Raw genomic sequence first — 19418 nt, 5'->3', positions numbered from 1 at the left:
GGTATAAAAAGAATTCATCTTTTTTGTACACAGATTATAGTGAAAATGCATGAGAGAACTAAAATTAATTGAAATCTAATGAAAATATAATTAAAACAGAAGAAAACATCAACTTGTACAACTTTTAAGTAGCGTACAAGAAAAGATTTGTGGTAAAGAAAATAAGGAAGCGATTATGTCACTGACTGTAACTTTTGCATGGTTTTTATTTAGAGTTCTAAACAAAGCGTTTGAAGTGCCATAATATTAATAAAAAAGATGTATATGGGTTGCATACAAAAAATATGAAAAGAAACGAAAAACACGTGAATGACTTGGACTCGATTGACTATTTAGCTTTGAGAGTGAATCGGATGGTAATTTTTTTGGTCCCTTTTACACTCTGAAGAAGTCATGTGCAAAAAACATGAGGGAAATAAAAATAAATAAATAAATAAATAATAACGAACAAATTACTATAAATTTCCAGCGACATACAGCATAAATTCTTTATTCTTTATTAAAGATACATGTAATGCGAGCATAATTGCTTGGAAATGGTTGAGTAACTGCTCAACAGCCAAGACTACCAGCTTTTCGACAAAGTCACATTAGTTAAATCATTTGTCGATCTTCTTCTAGGGGTTACACTGCCCATTAACTCCACTGTTTTTACCATTCCATTCAAAAGACGTTATTAATATTCATCAGTCCTATACCAATGAGGTAGCAGAAACCTACTAAAGCTACTGTAGTGATTGTGGGGTTTGTTAACTCCAATTTAATGGTGACAACCACAGAAAAGCTCATTACCACCTAAAGCTTTGAATGTCCTGATGTGAACAAAATTGAGCACTTGTTATTCAGTGCATGTTTCAAGTACAAATCCATTATCATAGAAACATTCATTTTTAATCATGGTTTATTTGCTGAAATGGGTAAAAGTAGGGTTAGATTACGATGAGTGCTTAAAATGATTCATGTCTTGTTCTAAGAGGAATAATCAAAGCTAAAGTTATGTAATTAAGAAGGAAAACTAATTTTTATGAGTAGCCTACTGTAGTGAACTCCACTGGAATGATCTTTACAAGCACAGGCAGTACATGTATTTTTTTTACTCATGCCTAATATGAAGAACCTGCATTGTAGCTACCTTGTAACCTTTTCACTATATTTTTGGAATTTTTATAATATTTATTTTGTTAATTGTTTTTAACATTATGAAGGTGACATTATCACAGTGCCACTTTGGAATGTTTTCCATCACAATTGCTAACATTTTCTGGTATATTTACTTGATTGTGGGTGCTATATTTGTTGCTCATTGTGTGATGAGAGAGATCACATTCTGCAGTGTGTTATCATGCTCCTCCTATATAAGATGGTGGCATACCGTACAATGGTTTGTATCCTAGTGTTGGAATTTCAAATTTACTTCAGTGTAAGTTATAAGAACAATTATTTATATTGTGCATTTTCATACAAATACAAAGATAACAGAAATTTACAAGAAAAACAATTAAGATTATGCCTACATTTTGTAACATTTATTACTAAAATATGAAAAAGTTTCTGTTTTAACAATGTGTTTACACAGATTACTGTAGAAACGGAACACACATGAAATGCATGTATTCCAAATAACGATCTATTATTTCCAATCTAAAACTCTAGTGAATGTTCTGCGACGGTGGGGAATGGAATAGCCGGCTGCTTGCTGCTCGTCTTAATTGGCACATTTATAGGACAAAAGACACTGGCAGAGAAGTGCAAACGGATTTAAGGTTGGCTGGATTTACGTGTTTTCTCGTAGGCTCTGGTAATTATAGTGTTAAAGAATAAATAACAACAAAAAAGGGTAACGTCAGATGACCGGGAGGACAGAGAAAAAACAAAATCTGCAAGGATTCCACCCACCACCCACTGGGCACTTAGGGGGGGTCAAACTCAAATTTGTGTTCATGATGTTTTAAAGTTTTGATTTATTTTACTTTGACTATATTCTTGCCTTGTGCTTTCACTTTTATCATTAAGTGTTTTGAGTTTTTCTGGTATTGGACCATTTCCTCCTTCATCTGACTGCATCTCCACTTGTTCCGTAATGATTTGTTTTTATTACAGTTCTTAAAATCCTAGACTATTATTTCCTTTCACATTATATCTTAAATCAGTGCACCTATACATTAGGCTAGATGGGTGGGAATTGAATCAACAACTCTGTAGTTTAAAGACAAATCCTGGGTTAGGTGTTATTGTGAGACAGTGTGTCAGAATTTCTGTGAGTAGGGGAAATGAACCAGGAGATGCAAACATACATCAGAATAGATGTCAGAAAACAGGCAGAGGTCAGAACCAAGACCAAGGGGCACCATTAACCAAAGCCAAAGTGCAAAGCAAAATATGAAGTTAAGGAATAAATTGGATTTCTGTAGGCCTAACACTAGGGCCTACTTAAATTCAAGTGAATGGATGCTAATTCTTTGAAAGATTTGTTACAATTATCCACTGAGGAACAACAAAAGATAAGATCAGCACACTATTAAAAGTGTTAAGTCCAATTATGTCAATGATGCAACTGAATTGGTCAAGTGACTCTGCTTGGAGCATCGTATAAACAGTAACAACTTAGTAGAAATAAACGTTTTCAGTTTACGTCACAATACCAACTAAATAAAATACAGTATATGCATAACGCTGCTCTAAAAACGCTGCAGGTTTAAACAATAATGCTATAATGTTTGCAAAAAAATAAACTTACTGAGCTGTCTTTGGCACTTAGCAGTTGTTCACTCTTATTAATAATAAATATTTGATTTCACTCGTTACATTGCTGAGAATAAACCACTAGTGAGTGCCCATTAACCAATTTGTATAAGACTGATGTGAATGGACAGAGTTCATATGATTGAGTGATAGCAAAAAGATTGGATCACCAATTTCAACATCTGAAAAATAACTAAAGTTAGGTGATCAGCACTTGGAAAGTCACAGTTAATGGGAAAAAAAGGAATGAACTTTACACACTGCTCAACATTTGTTTTTCTTTAATAACTTTCAAAGTTTTAAAAAACCTGAAAGAAACTAGCGTGTCACAGGGCTATTGGAAAAATTAAGAAATAACTCACGCTGGGTTTGTTACACAATGACTAAAATTGATGTCTACAATATGCAGAGTTTATAGATTGAGCTAAATTCATTGCAAAACTGAACATTGCCTGCCATTCCTTAAGACAATTTTACAGAACTTGTCTAAATTTTGATACTAGGAAGAACATGTCCATGTTCCTCAGGTTGTATATTCAATACAATAACTACAATCTAGCTACTGAGAAACACTACTGTCACTTATTCTGTATTATGGCAGCTTCTGAAACTCTGTCCTTACGTGTGTTCAAATGTTTACCCTGCCATCCATTACAAAATTTAAATTACCACTTTTGTTAAAATATATGTTTTTAATTTACTTGTACTGTTTTTACATTGTGTACAGAATGTGATTCCGTAAAATTCACAGTCAAATATACTGTATATTATTTTGTAAAGTCAACTGGTACCAAAGAAATTGAACACCAGGAATTAGTTGTTGCAAGTTCACCTGTCAATGTCTATGCTTGCATTTAACAAATATAACCTGCCTAATAAGAAATCATTATAAAGCTCCTAATTGTCACTTCTTTAAGCAAAAATTCAATGTGTAAAAAATAGTGATTAGTATCTGGGAACAAAATTAGGAAAGTGAACTTTGCCTCAAAGTAAAATAACAAACAAGTGAGCAAAAGAAATCCTAACGCTTGTGTATTGCCCATTTCTATCTTTTTTCTAAAGAGTTAATTCACTTAGCCCAGAAAAAGACATGATAAAATGGCTCACAACAATGCTTACTGAAAGCTAAGCTCATTGTCTGAAGACTTCTGAAAGGTGCAGACAGACATTTAAAAATTGTGTGATCTTGAACAGCGACACTGCCAGCATTCATGCTGCATGAGCTCTTTTAATTTTGTTTCAGCCTGAATGTGCATTTGGCGAGTGCAGCGGTCTCTCCTTTGAAGCCCATTTGCAAAGAGCGAGAGCTATTTATGTGCGATGGAGTGTAACTGTTCCCTATAACCTGACAGTATTGTTATATATGAGGGGAATGAGGCTTTTTTTCAAACATCGAGTAATTCTTCCATTTCAGAGTTGTGAGTAGGTTGCGGCTGACTTCAAATACAAGAGCGATAGCTAATATCACGGATAACATTACACACTCAAGTCGGTCAGCAGAGGCTCAAGTATTTTCTAGGTTGCATTTGGTTTGCAACAAACATCTTCTCTCATAAAACAGAGAAAATGGTGTTTTTTCAGTTGTTCAAACATTTTTTTTTTATATTTTGACAGCAAAAGAGATAAAAAAAGCAGTAGTGTTCTTTAAACAGTTATATCTGCCAATTACAATGTGAATGACATATGTTTGCAATCATGTTCTAACTTATTGGAATTTGTCAGGAAACCAGACTGGGTAAAACTTAGCCAACATAATCCCAAGCCAGGGCAGGGCAACATCAGGTTGACATTAATGATATGACTGGCATGTCAAAACATGCCCCCATTGTGTTATCAAAACAGTTTTGTGGTTTGTGTCCACAAAAAATATTGAATTAAAAGATGAGTATAATGGCGTGACGACCCCATAACCATGTGTGCATGCAGTGGTGTCGGAGATATACCAGTATGTGGTATATGTTCTTTTTAAAAATGATTTAAATGTACTGTAGTTTAAAAACCTGGAGTTCACTCTGCCCATTTCTAGCATACTTGGGCCAGGTATATGGCAACATATCTCACCTTTGCAGTGTCCACTGGGAGATAAAGTTTCTGACAGAAACACAAAGAAAAAGCAGAAAATAAGAGATCACTGGCCATTTGTATTTTGCATACTTTGAGAGATCTTTTAAAACATTAGATACATTGAAGTCCATATTTAGAATTGGTTATGCAATGAAAAATGAATGCTTACATATACATGCCACTAAGACGTTAAGGCAAACAGAACTATACTTACTGCTCCATATATTTTGCCATTCTTGTTCATTGCTAAGTAGTAATTGCTATGCATTGCCTTGATAGCAACAACACCGACATCCACTGATTTTATCTCCAATAAACCTGAAAAAGATGAGCAAATAGTGTATGAAGGAACAATTCCTTTGAAAAATAAAGAGAACTAATTCTAGTAATGTCAATAATTGAGTTTTATACAGTATACACCACAAACAATATTGAAAACATGACATGGCTTTATTTTTTAAATATTATACTCTTAATGTGTTTTAATTTAATTTGTGTACTTTGTTCTTTCTTACATACTGTATCTAATTTAGCTTTGGAGGGCTGCACTCTATCCCTGCTAGAGTATATTGAATGAAATGCAGGAATCCACCTTATATGGAAAGTCGGACCACCTTTGACTATTTAATTATATGCATAAAAAATAAAAATGAACAATTTATAAGGTCTACCTATAACTGCACTTTATGAAAATGAACTTCAAAGAGTTGCTATACAGGCAAAATGCTGTGTCTCCAACTTCTTTAACTATTATAATAATATTATGCATTAACCTTCTTTTTTTACCATGGAAATAATTGCCCATTTTTTCTTCCATCCATTAATAAACCCGCTATATCCTAACTTTTAACAGAAAATGTAAAAATATATAAGAAGTAACAGGAATTTCTAAGAAAATAAAGAACACTAATTTAATGTATTCACAAATTTTATTAGGAAGCATTTTTGGGAAGTGACTCAGGAATAATCATTCCAGACAAGATAATTTACATCCAAACTACTAAACCACAGTAATGACATTTTCCTCTCTGCTAAATATTTCCATTGTAAAGGACATGTACTGTAAAGTCTGAACCATTCATTTTAATTTATTCATCTTCTCAGTTATTTGTAGTGCAGTATGTGGTTTTATTTGCATATTACTCTTCTATTGACCGTTTGTTTGAGACATCACTTTACTTTCTAAATAACAAATAATGACCCACTTTGATGTACACATATCTATCTATCTATCTATCTATCTATCTATCTATCTATCTATCTATCTATCTATCTATCTATCTATCTATCTATCTATCTATCAACATATCAACAACCCCTGCTTAGATTTTATAGTATATTATATAAATAAGCGTGCAATACTAATATTACTTTACACATATACTCATATATTGGATATATTATATATTCAAAAATAAGACTAGGAGACTTACTCAAAAATAGGAAACCCAAGAAAGGTTTGAAATCTATTAACTGGTCATCGTTCCTCTAATTACAACTGACTCCATAATTGATATGTTAAGGCCCAGTAGGGTTCACCCATTTTAGGTGGAATAACAAGCAATTTGCAGAATAACATTTATTGAGCAATGGTGGCTTAACTTATTCAAAAATGGTCTTGTTTCTTAATTTAGAGAAAATTTTCTTTAAGTAGGTAGGAAAACAGTATGCTGTCTGCAAAAACATGTTGATTATTTGGGCAGTTATTTTGAAAAGTTGACTTCTTTTCAATTCTGAACCATTTTTGTTCCTATTGTTAGCTTTTCTATGGCAGGGTTTATATTTTTATTTTTCTGATCAATCTTTATACATGTAAAAAGATGGTGTGCACATAATACAAAATGCTTGGAACTGTTCAAAATCTATAAGTGTTCTCAGGAAGATAAACCCTGGGTTTTGTGATAATGTTTATATAAAGTAGCACGATATGATGAAATAATTAATGATGTGTGAATAAAAGACTAGATTGAGAATTTCATTTAAAAAAAGACATGTTGTACTGAATTTTCCCAAGAAAAGGCAATTTCCTGTTGTTATTTGTCATAAGGAATTTGGAAAGCCCTGGATTGGTATTTTAGATGAAATTCAAAGATATTTGCATAGGGGATTGAAGAAAGTCTAATGAAGGCCTAAAGCCTGAAGTGAATCACAAGATTAGACCTCAGCTTGAGCAGTGGTGCTCAAAGTCAGAGCCTGGCCTAAAAAATTCTGCATGAACTTGGGCTGGATACTAGGGGTTTTCCTACCCTACTAATACGTGGAGACATGCTTACATGTCTAGTGCAAGGATAGTCTTTCCCACTCACTCTCCTGCTGCCCACTCGTTTACATACCAGCACAATTCACCGTATCCAATAACTTGTCTTTAAGACAATGGAAGAAACCACATCTCTAAGGTAAAATCAAGAATACCCTCAGTACAAAATCAATCCTAGGACACTTTTAACAGCCACATCACTGAATGGCATACTGTAATAAACCTGGACATATATTCCACAGATCCATTCATTTACAGAATTCACTTATTCAATTTATTGGTAAAACAGTAATCACAATCTTGCACATATTTAGCAAGCTAAAAAGATTCAGCGTCATTTGTAACCTGAAAAGTAAATGAAACAGAGGCCCTTTATCTTGCAGTGATAGTGCAATATGTGAGTGCAATTAGCTGCATTTTTAACTTACTTTCAGTAAATTGTATTAAAATGTAGTATCAAAACAGTGTCAGATTAACAGAAAAAGGAAATGTGGTCAAATTAAAACAGTATACATGCATGAACTAGAATTTGTAATGTGCCCACTTTCTTCATTTCTAATACATTTTCACATCAATTTTATTTCTCTCCCTTGTGTCACAAAGCAAGATTTACTGCTCAAAGGCTGCTTCAAATTTTCCTGTCAGATATGCTAACATTTTATCATATACTATTGTGTGAAGAATGTTTTATTTGTCATATAAAAATTGTTTTGTGACCTTTGAGATTTTGGAGAGCATATCTGCACCTCACATTCTTAGTTTGCTTTAGATTGGATAGCATTTGTTGACAGCTGCAACTCTGTGAAATACAATTACAGTTAATCTCTGCTGACCGCATACACTGTAATTGCATATTTTGCAATGCCAGAAATCGTTTCCTACAAATCTTAATTAGAAACATCCCATAGAATCCAAGCTGCATATCTGTAGTACGCACGGAAGAGCCATTCTGATTTGAGACTCATCTGTTAAAATACAGGGTCTCAGCATCAATTCTTGAAGCTCTTACAGCTCTTATAAATGCCACATGCGCAGTTAAAAAGTATCAAACGTAGGGTACTACGTACATAACTGTATATTTAATTGTTTAGAATCTGTTCAAGGCATATGTCTCTGGAACAAATTATAGATCTAAATAAGACTGAATAGCAAGTCTTATTTTTTTAAAGCCTATAATTGATTAATATCAGGGGTTAATATACGGGAGTTAAATGATCAGACATCCCACATAGACAGAGAAACTGCGGTCACCTCCTACGCCTGTTTATTTCAAGCTCATTAAAGATATCGCCTTACTTGTTACGCACTGGCCCTTGACAGCCAGTGGCTTTATTGAGTCACTCTTTGTTGTTTGCACTGTATTTAAGGGATCTATGACAAGTTTCACCCTTTCTTCTTCGCACCTTTTTGCATAGTAGCCACATCCTGGATGGTGCAATTTAACAATGTCTTAGAAAAGGGTCTGTGATGCGTCTTTGATCAGAGTTTAATTACCTCTAGTGTCTGCTTTTAAGACCACATCATTTAATTTAATAGGGCATCTTTACACCATGGCTTGAACCATGTAAGTGGGAAGTCTTTTAGAAGACCATGTAAAGTGAGAGGACTGGCAGCTACTTCCTTTTTCAACATGTGCATCCCATTATTCCCAACATAAGCCTTTGGCCTTCAATTTAGGATTCTAGTAAGGTCAAGGCCTGTGAATCCCATTCTGTGATTAAGCCTGGCTTCCCGAACACCACAGATTGACTAATCCAGATGGGAAATTGGGATGTGTTAGCTGTCACACCTTTCACCTTTGCAAATATAAAGTACTAATTTAATTTTATGGACTCACTGAATTGACAGTTCAACCTAACTGGGTAAAACAAGGAGCTTGCACATTAACAAGTCATTTTATTTTACTGAATCTCAAAAACAAACATATCCTGTGAATCTTTTTTGTAAATTGAGTAGAACAAGGTGGAAAAATTAGAAAATTGAGATCATTTCTGTTGTATGTATAGGATATTGCATGTTTTAATGGGCTTTACTAGCTCATGACCCTATTAGACAAATATATATATATATATATATATATACACAAATATTTGCAGCTGGAGATCCACAAAGGGAGAAAATGAATCACGTATCATAAAGTAGTTTTTATTCCTGATCTTTCAGCCACTACCAGGAGCCTTCATCAGAGGATAATGCTTAGACATACAAGAATCAAAGGCAATATATAGCAAAAATTAGGTGGGGGGAGTTAGGTCAGTGTGTTTGTTTGGGCGTTGTAGTGGTCATAACGTTTTATTTATTATGAAAATGTTCTTTTTAAGTTTGCATATGCTGGGTTTATGTCCAAATGTCTGTTGGCATGGCATTCTCATCTGATAGCCAAGTTTCATCACAACGCCGCTAGAAGGAAGGACTCACGATCACTGATCTATACGCATACAAAATCAACCGGACATACATTTAACTGGGACAATGCACAAGTAAGATTTAAGGCCAGTACTAAAAGTGCCAAAGAACTGGCTGAATCTTGGCTATCAGACTCTCCCTAGCAGCAAACATGTGAAGCAGGTGTGTCTTTTAGATAGGATGGCACTCCATTGAAAATTATAAACACACACGTCAACTGGTCTAATGGCATGTTTGTGGAGTGTGGGAGGAAAGTCTAGGTCCTAGTGGAAAATCTTGAAAATATTCTTTCTGAAGAGGATAATGGGATGAATTACATGGTAGAAACTCTGTGTTCCATTAGGACATAATAGTGTGCCACTGGCAAGCAACAGAAAGAAAGAGGGAAATGTAAATTATAAATGATCGAAATAAATAAATAAATATATATATATTATTATTTATAATATATATTCCCCATGACACTGCCCAGGATAAAGCATGTTTGCTCTCTCTCTCTCTCTCTCTATATATATATATATATATACACAGATATAGATGGATGTGTGTGTATACTGTATATATATATACTGTATGTATGTATATATACAAAGTATATATATTTCGGTTTTGCACATGCAGTTCACAAAGGCACAAAGGAAACACTTGTACATTTGAAATGATGATCATTTCTTCATGGGAAAAGTGAAAAATTCAGCTAAAAAACTACATTTTCAGAGAATAAGGTACCAGGGGTTACATCTTTTTATATTACATTTATTCATTAAACTGTCTAATTTGTCACCAATACATTTATATAGAAAATCAAGGGGAAACACATACAGTTCATTTTCTAGCATGTACTTTAGTTATCAGCGATTCAAATAACAAAAAGCATTTCTTCATAGCTTTTATAAAGAAAAAGTATCACATTGAATATCATTTGTTTAAAAGTCATAGTATTGTACACGTTATCCGCCTACATCGAGCAATGACGCAACTTATAAATTAGCTGATTTATACTCATTAGCGTCACCTCACACATGGATGATGATGACATCACATCCTAAAACAAGTAGTCTTGCTCATAATACATTGACTATTCAAGACTAAAACTTGGAACGTCTCCTTGTCTGTCAACATATTTTTTTTGTTTGTTTTAATGTCAAATATCCAAGCATTAGAAAATGTTTCAAATTATACACTAGATATCAATTACTTTTTCATAGTTAATTTGCATATTACAGCAAAATACAGATATATAATCAATCTATTCAGCTATGACTGAACGCACTTAAGCCAATCCAGTCACAACAATTATTTATTGGTGTAAAAGTGGGAGACAAACATGAACAAGATGTCTATATTTATTAAATGTTGAAGATGATCGATACATATGATGAAAGCCAAACCATGCTCCCGTAGCTCAGCTTTGTTTGTAGCATGAAATCATGTCATTCTACTTCTTAAAATGTCAAAATGAAATGAAAGAAACTGGCAAAATAGAGGAATAACATGCAGAGTAAGATCATGCTTTTGACAATCCCATGCCATGGGTGAATGAATTTTAAATTGTGATAGAAACAAGTAATCTATCTATCTATCTATCTATCTATCTATCTATCTATCTATCTATCTATCTATCTATCTATCTATCTATCTATCTATCTATCTATCTATCTATCTATCTATTCTTCTGTCTGTCTGTCATTTTAAGAAGTTTTTCTTCGCATAAAAATTCAAATATCAACTTATGTGAATAGAATATAACAAATTGGAAAAGAAAGAGTCTTAAAAAATGGTGAACTTACATGATTTTGAATCATTAAGCTGAAACATGACAGTTGTATAATAATTTTGGTTACAATGACAGCTAAGTAATTCTTTCCACTTTGTATCAAGCCTGATTCTGCCTACTTGAAAACAGAGGTTAAATATTTTGTTAATTATATTGTCATTTTAAAGTCAGTGAACAGAGGCTGTAAACTAAGTCCCTGACAGCCTGTTTGTTTATACTATGAATGCAATGCAGGAGGATTAAAGTCCATTTTCTGAGAGATGAGACACTCCAAGGTTTCCGAGCATATCATGTTCCTTGTATCACTGGAGATGTAAATCAATAGCCTCCCGCTCCCAAGCCTGAGGTTCAAGAACAAGAGCAGAGAAGAGGAGGAGAGCTGAAATGAGATGACTGAAAGATGGTGGGAGATTACTGAGCCTTTACAGATCAAAGATAGCAGGATTCAGGCAACAAAAGAAGTGCATGAAAAGCTGACGGGACCACCTGATTTCTGCAGAATGTAAGAACAGAAGCTATTTTCTAGTAATAGTTGAGACAAGATGTTGTTGCTGCATTTGGAGATTTGAAAGATAGATATAATGCAGGTAACAGAAAGCACCTGTCCAGGGTGTTTCTTCTTTAGGGCTTTGATGTGGTATTTAAACCATCTGCATTTTTCTTTTTTCATTTCCTTAACTGTGATGCAAGCTGAAAGGAATACCACTGTTAAGAAATATTTTTTATAAGAAACAAAAGTTTATTGGACATGGAATATTGCTGTATTGAATAATGATTTAAGAGCAATATCATGGCATGCTAAATATTTAATGCAAGAAACAAAAAATCATTGGGCTTTGGATGTTCTTGATTTAATCAGGCATATAAGAGCAATGGCCACCCAGGACTGCTTACATTGTCTCATTATATTGAGATTTTTATAATGAAATGTTCCTATTTGTACAAAGTATGTGTCTTTGCTATAAGAAAGGAATTTAAAATTGACCCAACTTTAATTTTTGCTGGTTTTATTATTCAATTATAGTCTGCCTGCATTTTTTTTGTGAACCTTTAGAGCTGCAGATCATTGTATTAATAAATATACAAAGTTAAATACAGTTGTATGATGTAAAATAATAATTTGAGAAATGCATAGAATGAAGCCAATGATAATTTACAGTGCCTATAAAATGTTTTACCCCCTTTATTATTAAATAATATTGAATCCAAGTATAATAATAAAATGAATATTTTTTATAGGCACTGTATGTATAAATTCTTCTTTTAGTTGCAATGTGTGGTAATGCCTGACATTTTCAATGTTTTTCTTGAGCTAATATATAATTTATTTCATTACATCTCACTGAGCAAATAATTGAAACAAAAGCAAGCAAATGTAATGTGTCTTATAGACCAGATCTAAAAAAAAACTTTATAATACATGGCTCATCTCAAAAAACAATATCCAACAGTCTAATAGAGTTGAAATGTACTTTAATTCTATATTGACTTTTATTTTATGAAATGTAATATTTACCCATCCTTCTGTCCATATGTTTATGCTTACTCTGGTCAGGGGTCACAAAGAGCTACTGGCAGCAGCAATCATAAAACTGGAATCCATCATCTAAGATGCTTCCAAGTATATTCAAAATGTTCATTTAAACAAAACAACAATCAGAACTCATTTGGACTGTGGTGGAAAACTGAATGTCATTTCCCATCTTTGCACCAAGCAGTCTGTACACTGACAACACTTGTGCAGTCTTCCACCCCGGCCCTATAACTGGTTTCTGATTTTCTCCATTAACATCTGAAGATCTAGTCAAAGGTTAAGATTTCTGTCACTTATGATTGAGGTGTTTCTGTGTTAGTTCTACCTGGGGGATGAAGTAAACCCAGTGCCTGCCATTTAATGATCCTTTGAATCTGTAATTTGCCTCGATAGATGATCATTTTTATATTGTCCTCCAAAAATGTTGTTGTTTGGGGCTTACTTTAAATTTGAGATATTGGGCAAAAAGAATTTCACATGGTGTATGGCTTGGGAGATAATTTGGCCAAAATTGTGTGGCAGGGTTTTTTAAAATGGTATATTGCTAGTGGAAAATGCATTGGGGAGGTGTCCACCATAAAAAAAGCTTAGAAGACTGGATCAGATTCCTGTATATATAAAAAGACTTTATTATGAATTTCTGCCATATCTAATCCAACTAACAAGGTTATCTTTGGATAGTGGAAGAAAGGAACAGCATCTGGAGTAAAGCCAAGCTATCATGATTAGAACCTGCCAACTCCACGTGTAAAGCTTAAAGTTAGAGAAGAGCGTATTGGGCATAACAGATGTTAGTCTGCAATAAATTTTATCTATTTTTTATGCTTGTCCAATCAATTTCAGGGTCATGGGGGTACTGGATTTATTCAGGGAGTTTTGGACAGAAGGCACAAACCATCCTTAGGTGGGATAACATTCCATCACAGGACACCCTCATTCGAATTGCTAATTAATCATGAGGATAACATCTACCCAGTCGAAGATTGATCCGGATTTATGCTTATTGACCTAGAGCTGAGAGGCTGCACCAAGTCTAACTACTGCATCACTACAGCATGTCATCCATGACTACAAACTGAAGTAAATTAAGAACATTACAGAAAAATATAAAATAGTGTGGAAAATGTTTGACCAAAATTACATATTAATAAACAAATAATACTTCTCTATTGTTTAATTTATTAAAGGTTTATATTCTGCAAAGAACTTGTGATTTCTCATGATTAATCGAATACTTCCTACTTCTCCAATTCTTTCACTTCAGTAGATTACACATAATTGCTTAATAAACACTTCCCATAATTCATTCATGTCCTCAGTTTTTATTATCAGATCAGGTCTGCCAACACCAAGTTTCAGGATTTTTTTGCAGGGTATGCAGAGTACATGTGTAACTATGGATTACGTGTTATTGTTTGCTTTTGCTTCTTGTTTTAAATGATTAATACAGTCTAAGCAAAAAGAAAAATGAGAGGTTTAGTTGAAGTACAGTTCTGGTATAACTGGAAGCTAAATGCATTTTTAACATCCATCATGTAATGGGGATACTGAGAGATTGATACTGAGTTTATATTTCATCAGAGTATGGAAGAATAAACTTATTATTTGTCACTGTGGCAGAACATGGGCTCACTTGATACGCTTCTGTGCCAAACTACAATAAACGTCTTTTTTTTTTCTCAAGACAACACTCACCAGTAAAACAGCAGCAACCAGAAAAAATTGTGTTGTAAAGTAGATGACATTCCTGGGCATCCACCTTCAAACAAGTATACCGATTTACTGTATGGACAACTCACAGCTGATTGTAGTAGAATACGCTGTGTGCTCTAACTAGATATATTTATATCTTGTAATTGTGTTTTTTATCTAACCCGGAAACAGGTAGGTCAGCTAACCAAGGAATCCCAAGGTTTCTTCTTCTCCTCCAAAAAGAGAGCTGTTTTTTGTTTCTTTGTTTGTTAGCAACAAAACAAATAGAGCACAGAGACTTCAAATGGCATCCACTAGCCTATATTGTTAATATTATCATCATACTTTATAAAAGCAAATAAATATATCAGTAGTCTAAATCACAAGCAAGTTTTAGAAGAATCTTCCATTTCCTTCCACTTCTACACTTATAATTTCCAATTATAATCAGCCTTGTCCATCCTCTGTCCCTTATTGGCTAATTATCTTTTTTACCCTTTCACCATCTTATAGCTTATTGTGGTAAGTGTAGTGTAGTGTAGTGTGGTTAGTTTATTGTTATGATTATCATTATTATTATTATTATTAAATATGCTTTTTCCACACATTCAGGTTCATAGTCTTAAATTCAAGGCATTAACATTTCACATTAGTACAGATCATCCATTTTTAGTTCCATTTAGGTATTACTGTTACAGTGGGGGGTTACAGGCAATTTTGCAAATTGGCCTGGTGGTTAGCAGTGTAGCCTTCCAGCTTCAGTAAACTGGGATTCAATCCCAGAGTGAGCACTGTCGGTGTGGACTTTATTCATTCTCTCAGTGTTGCATGGGCTTTCTCCAGGTACCTTGATTCTTTTTATACTTGCTAACTATGTACTAAAATGTCTGGTTGTTCTAAATTACCCTATATAATGCATTATGGGTGGTAATGTCCTGTGATGAACTTTCCCTTCCACCATCAAGGACTTGTTCTTACCTTGCACCCAGTACTGTCAGGTTAGACTCCCAATGGTCCCAGAATTACATTAAGTGAACTGATAACTGTTTAGTATGGTGATCTACGTACATACTTATTTAATTATGCTTTATTTTTCCTGTTAAAGTTCCACAGAGATTTAATCGGAGACAATGTATTTTTTTAATTGGTTCTAAAAATATTGAATGTCCTACGAAGCCATTTATGTTTTCTTTATAACTCCACACTTAATGTTTCATACACTGGAGGAAAACTCATACAGATGCAAATATCACACAGAAAATGCCCAATTACGGGACTTGAACCCAAGAATTTGAATCCGGGAGCTGTGCAGGTAGAAGTTATGCAAAAGTCTAAATAAACAAAGTCAAGTCAAGTTGGTACAGTGCGTTTCCACACCTACTACATGACGAAACAACTTGGGATCAACCCTCTAAAGATTTGATAGCTCCGCAGCCAATACCTTTATTAAAGGCTGGTCTATGGAACATAAGTACATAAACAATATGAAAATTAAGAGAATTGAGATCTACAGTAGTTTGATTAGATGATGGCTGTGGTTTCACAACATCTCAACCAAATACTTTTTAAAAGTTGCCAGGCTTTATGCCATGATTATTGCATATGACTTAACAGTTTGTTTCAGAGTCCCACAACTCTGCTTGGCTTCATTATTAAATATACTTTCCCTTAATTTCTATCTATTGAAATTATTCTGTGGGATTAATGTTATGGATATCATTGGTAATTTTGAAGACATACTGTACATCTGGCCCCAACACAACCTTCTATGCTTGAGACAAAAAGGGATTAATTTCCTGAGTTTATCAGAATAAGACATACTCTTTAGTCATGGGACGAACTAATGTACAAAGTTTCTAATTCTGCTTTGAGAACCCACAGTTCTTCAGATGTGGTTTTATTAGTGCATTATATGATTTGAGCATAACAACCCATGACAGTTTTTATAACATAATCTAACATTTTATTTGCTTTTTTAGTTGGCTCTGATCAATGCCTTAACAAAAAGAAGATTTCAGCAACATAACTCATTCTTGGGCACTGTAACTCAGTGTTTCCCTCCTTGTATTTATAATTAATGTTCTTTTGCTTACATGTAGTACTTTGTACTTTTTATATCAATATAAATTTTCCAAATGTTTGTTGTCTTTTGAATATTGTCCAGATGTTTCTGGATTGTTTTTGTTACATCCTTAGTATCTGTTATCTGACTGATTTTAGTACCAATCTGCAAATTTCAGAAGTTTATGAGAGGAAGGTCAGTGAAATGGTGAGGATGCAGGGAGTAGAGTTAGCGAAGGTGGATGAGTTTAAATATTTGGGATGAACAGTACAGAGTAATGGGGATTGTGGAAGAGAGGTGAAAAAGAGAGTGCAGGCAGGGTGGAATGGGTGGAGAAGAGTGTCAGGAGTAATTTGTGACAGACAGATATCAGCAACAGTGAAAGGGAAGGTCTACAGGACGGTAGTGAGACCAGCTATATTATATGGGTTGGAGACGGTAGCACTGACCAAAAAACAGGAGACAGAGCTGGAGGTGGCAGAGTTAAAGATGCTAAGATTTGCACTGGGAATGATGAGGATGGATAGGATTAGAAATGAGTACATTAGAGGGTCAGCTCAAGTTGGACGGTTGGGAGACAAGGCGAGATTGAGTTGGTTTGGACATGTGCATAGGAGAGATGCTGGGTATATTGGGAGAAGAATGTTAAGGATAGAGCTGCCAGGTAAGAGAAAAAGAGGAAGGCCTAAGCGAAGGTTTATGGATGTGGTGAGTGGACATGCAGGTGATGGGTGTAACAGAACAAGATGCAGAGGACAGAAAGATATGGAAGAAGATGATCCGCTGTGGCAACCCCTAAAGGGAGCAGTCGAAAGAAGAAGAAGAAGAAGAAGAAGACTAACATTATCAGAATCAATGTCACTAATATACATTAGAAACAGTAATGGCCCAAGCACAGAGCACTGCAAGACCACACTGTTAACCTCATCTCCTCGTGGAACACTCTCTTCTTGTTAGTAATCTTTATTTCTAGCCAATCAACCAGCCTGAAATACATTTTTTTAAGTCATCTCTGATGCTAATAGTTCCTACATAGAATTAATCTTGGATGTGAAACTGTATCTGAAAGTCTAAATAAATGATTTTATATGCTTTGAATACTACTCTAGTCTAAGAGACTGGTTTGGTGACATTTCCTCTCATAAACCCAGCCATACACATAATCTTCTAATTGATTTCATATTAGTTTCCATAATATTGCATGGTACCAAAGCAAAGTTTATTCTTCTGTATAGTAATTTGTAGTATGCATTTTGTTCCCGTCTTGACGATTAGATCCAGCAGTTTTCCACTCATCAGGTAGTTTTCCTATCTGTACTCACTATAGACACGTGCTTACCAAAGTTTATAAATAACTTCTTTCATTTCTTTCAGTTAAACGGGTGAAATCCTATCAGGCCCAGGGGTTCTATTAGTCTTCACTGTGTCAAGGGCCTAAAGCACATCTAACTGTTCTAGTTTAAAATCTGTGGTGCTTAGTGCTTATTTAATTCTGTCTGACACATTCAGTTTATTACTTCTTTTACAAAAAAATGTGTAAAATATTTATTTAGTTTATTCACTGTTTGATTTTAATTGTTAATGATTTATCCTTCAGTATCAGTTTTTCAAAATCACTTTTATTTTATTTTAGTATTTGAAATTTTTTTTGTTATTCTGACTTCAGAAGCAATTTGATTTTCAATTTTTTATTGTAAACTTTCAAATATGCTTTTGGCCCCTTGTTTTGTGTTCACTGTACCTCTAAATGTGAGTTTTTTCTAATATTTTTTCTTTTCTTTTCAGTCTTACCTTTTTGCCCAGCCCATCAATCCATATATTAATTTAATTAAAACTTGGAATCTCAAACCTTTACTAGCAGCCTGACAGAAGTTAACCCTGGACATGACACCAGTCCACTAAAGATGTCACACATATATAAAAACCATATGAGGATCAGAGGTACAACAAAATTGACAGAGATATCTAAGAAAGTGCAGGAAAGTAGACAGAAGTGGTATGGACATGTGATGAGGAGAAACAGTGAATATGTGGGCAAAAGAGTGATGGGAATGGAAGTACATAAGAAGAGAAAGTGAGGGAGGCCAAAATGGAGGTGGTTGGATAAAGAAAAAGAAGATTTGAAGGATAGGGCGGCACGGTGGTGCAGTGGTGGCGCTGCTGCCTCGCAGTTAGGAGACCCGGGTTCGCTTCCCGGGTCCGCCCTGCGTGGAGTTTGCATGTTCTCCCCGTGTCTGCGTGGGTTTCCTCCGGGCGCTCCGGTTTCCTCCCACAGTCCAAAGACGTGCAGGTTAGGTGGATTGGCGATTCCAAATTGGCCCTAGTGTGTGCTTGGTGTGTGGGTGTGTTTGTGTGTGTCCTGCGGTGGGTTGGCACCCTGCCCAGGATTGGTTCCTGCCTAGTGCCCTGTGTTGGCTGGGATTGGCTCCAGCAGACCCCCGTGACCCTGTATTCGGATTCAGCGGGTTAGAAAATGGATGGATGGATGGAAGATTTGAAGGAAAAGGGTCTGACAGGGGAGGAGGTGCAGGACCGAGCTCTTTGGAGAAGGTTGATTAGTCACATAGAAGTAGGAAAGAAGAAGAATTGCTCCTCCTAAATATCAACAATCGACTGAACATCCACATTATGGGGTGACCAGAATCCCTGGGAAAAACAGGGGCCAAAGGAGGCATCAGCAATCACAAAGACTGACTATGCCAGAGTCAGCAGTGCTAACCATTATGCTGTAGTGCTCAATAATTATCTACAATTAAAGAACTAAACTCAATTTTTACCTTGCACTTTTAATGCAAACCGAACAAGGAATCTTATTTGAAGTGTGTTAGAAACATCAGCTTGGCTACCCTATTCTCTAAAAGTTTAAAGTTTAAGTGCTTGCCTA

General features: G+C 34.8%; 1 protein-coding gene across 1 annotated transcript in view; it reads right to left on the bottom strand.

The window, feature by feature from the left end:
* LOC120527274 (fibroblast growth factor 10-like) overlaps nt 1–19418 on the bottom strand; it is a 65049-nt gene that overhangs the window by 2083 nt on the left and 43548 nt on the right. The window contains exon 3 of the mRNA XM_039750503.1: nt 5021–5124. Coding sequence (XP_039606437.1) covers nt 5021–5124 — 104 coding nt within the window. The remainder of the gene's footprint in view (nt 1–5020; nt 5125–19418) is intronic.

The sequence above is a fragment of the Polypterus senegalus genome, chromosome 4, assembly GCF_016835505.1.
Source record: "Polypterus senegalus isolate Bchr_013 chromosome 4, ASM1683550v1, whole genome shotgun sequence".
Taxonomy (NCBI): domain Eukaryota; kingdom Metazoa; phylum Chordata; class Cladistia; order Polypteriformes; family Polypteridae; genus Polypterus; species Polypterus senegalus.
The sequence above is the reverse complement of the archived record's forward strand: the minus strand, read 5'-3'. Positions and strand labels throughout refer to the sequence as shown.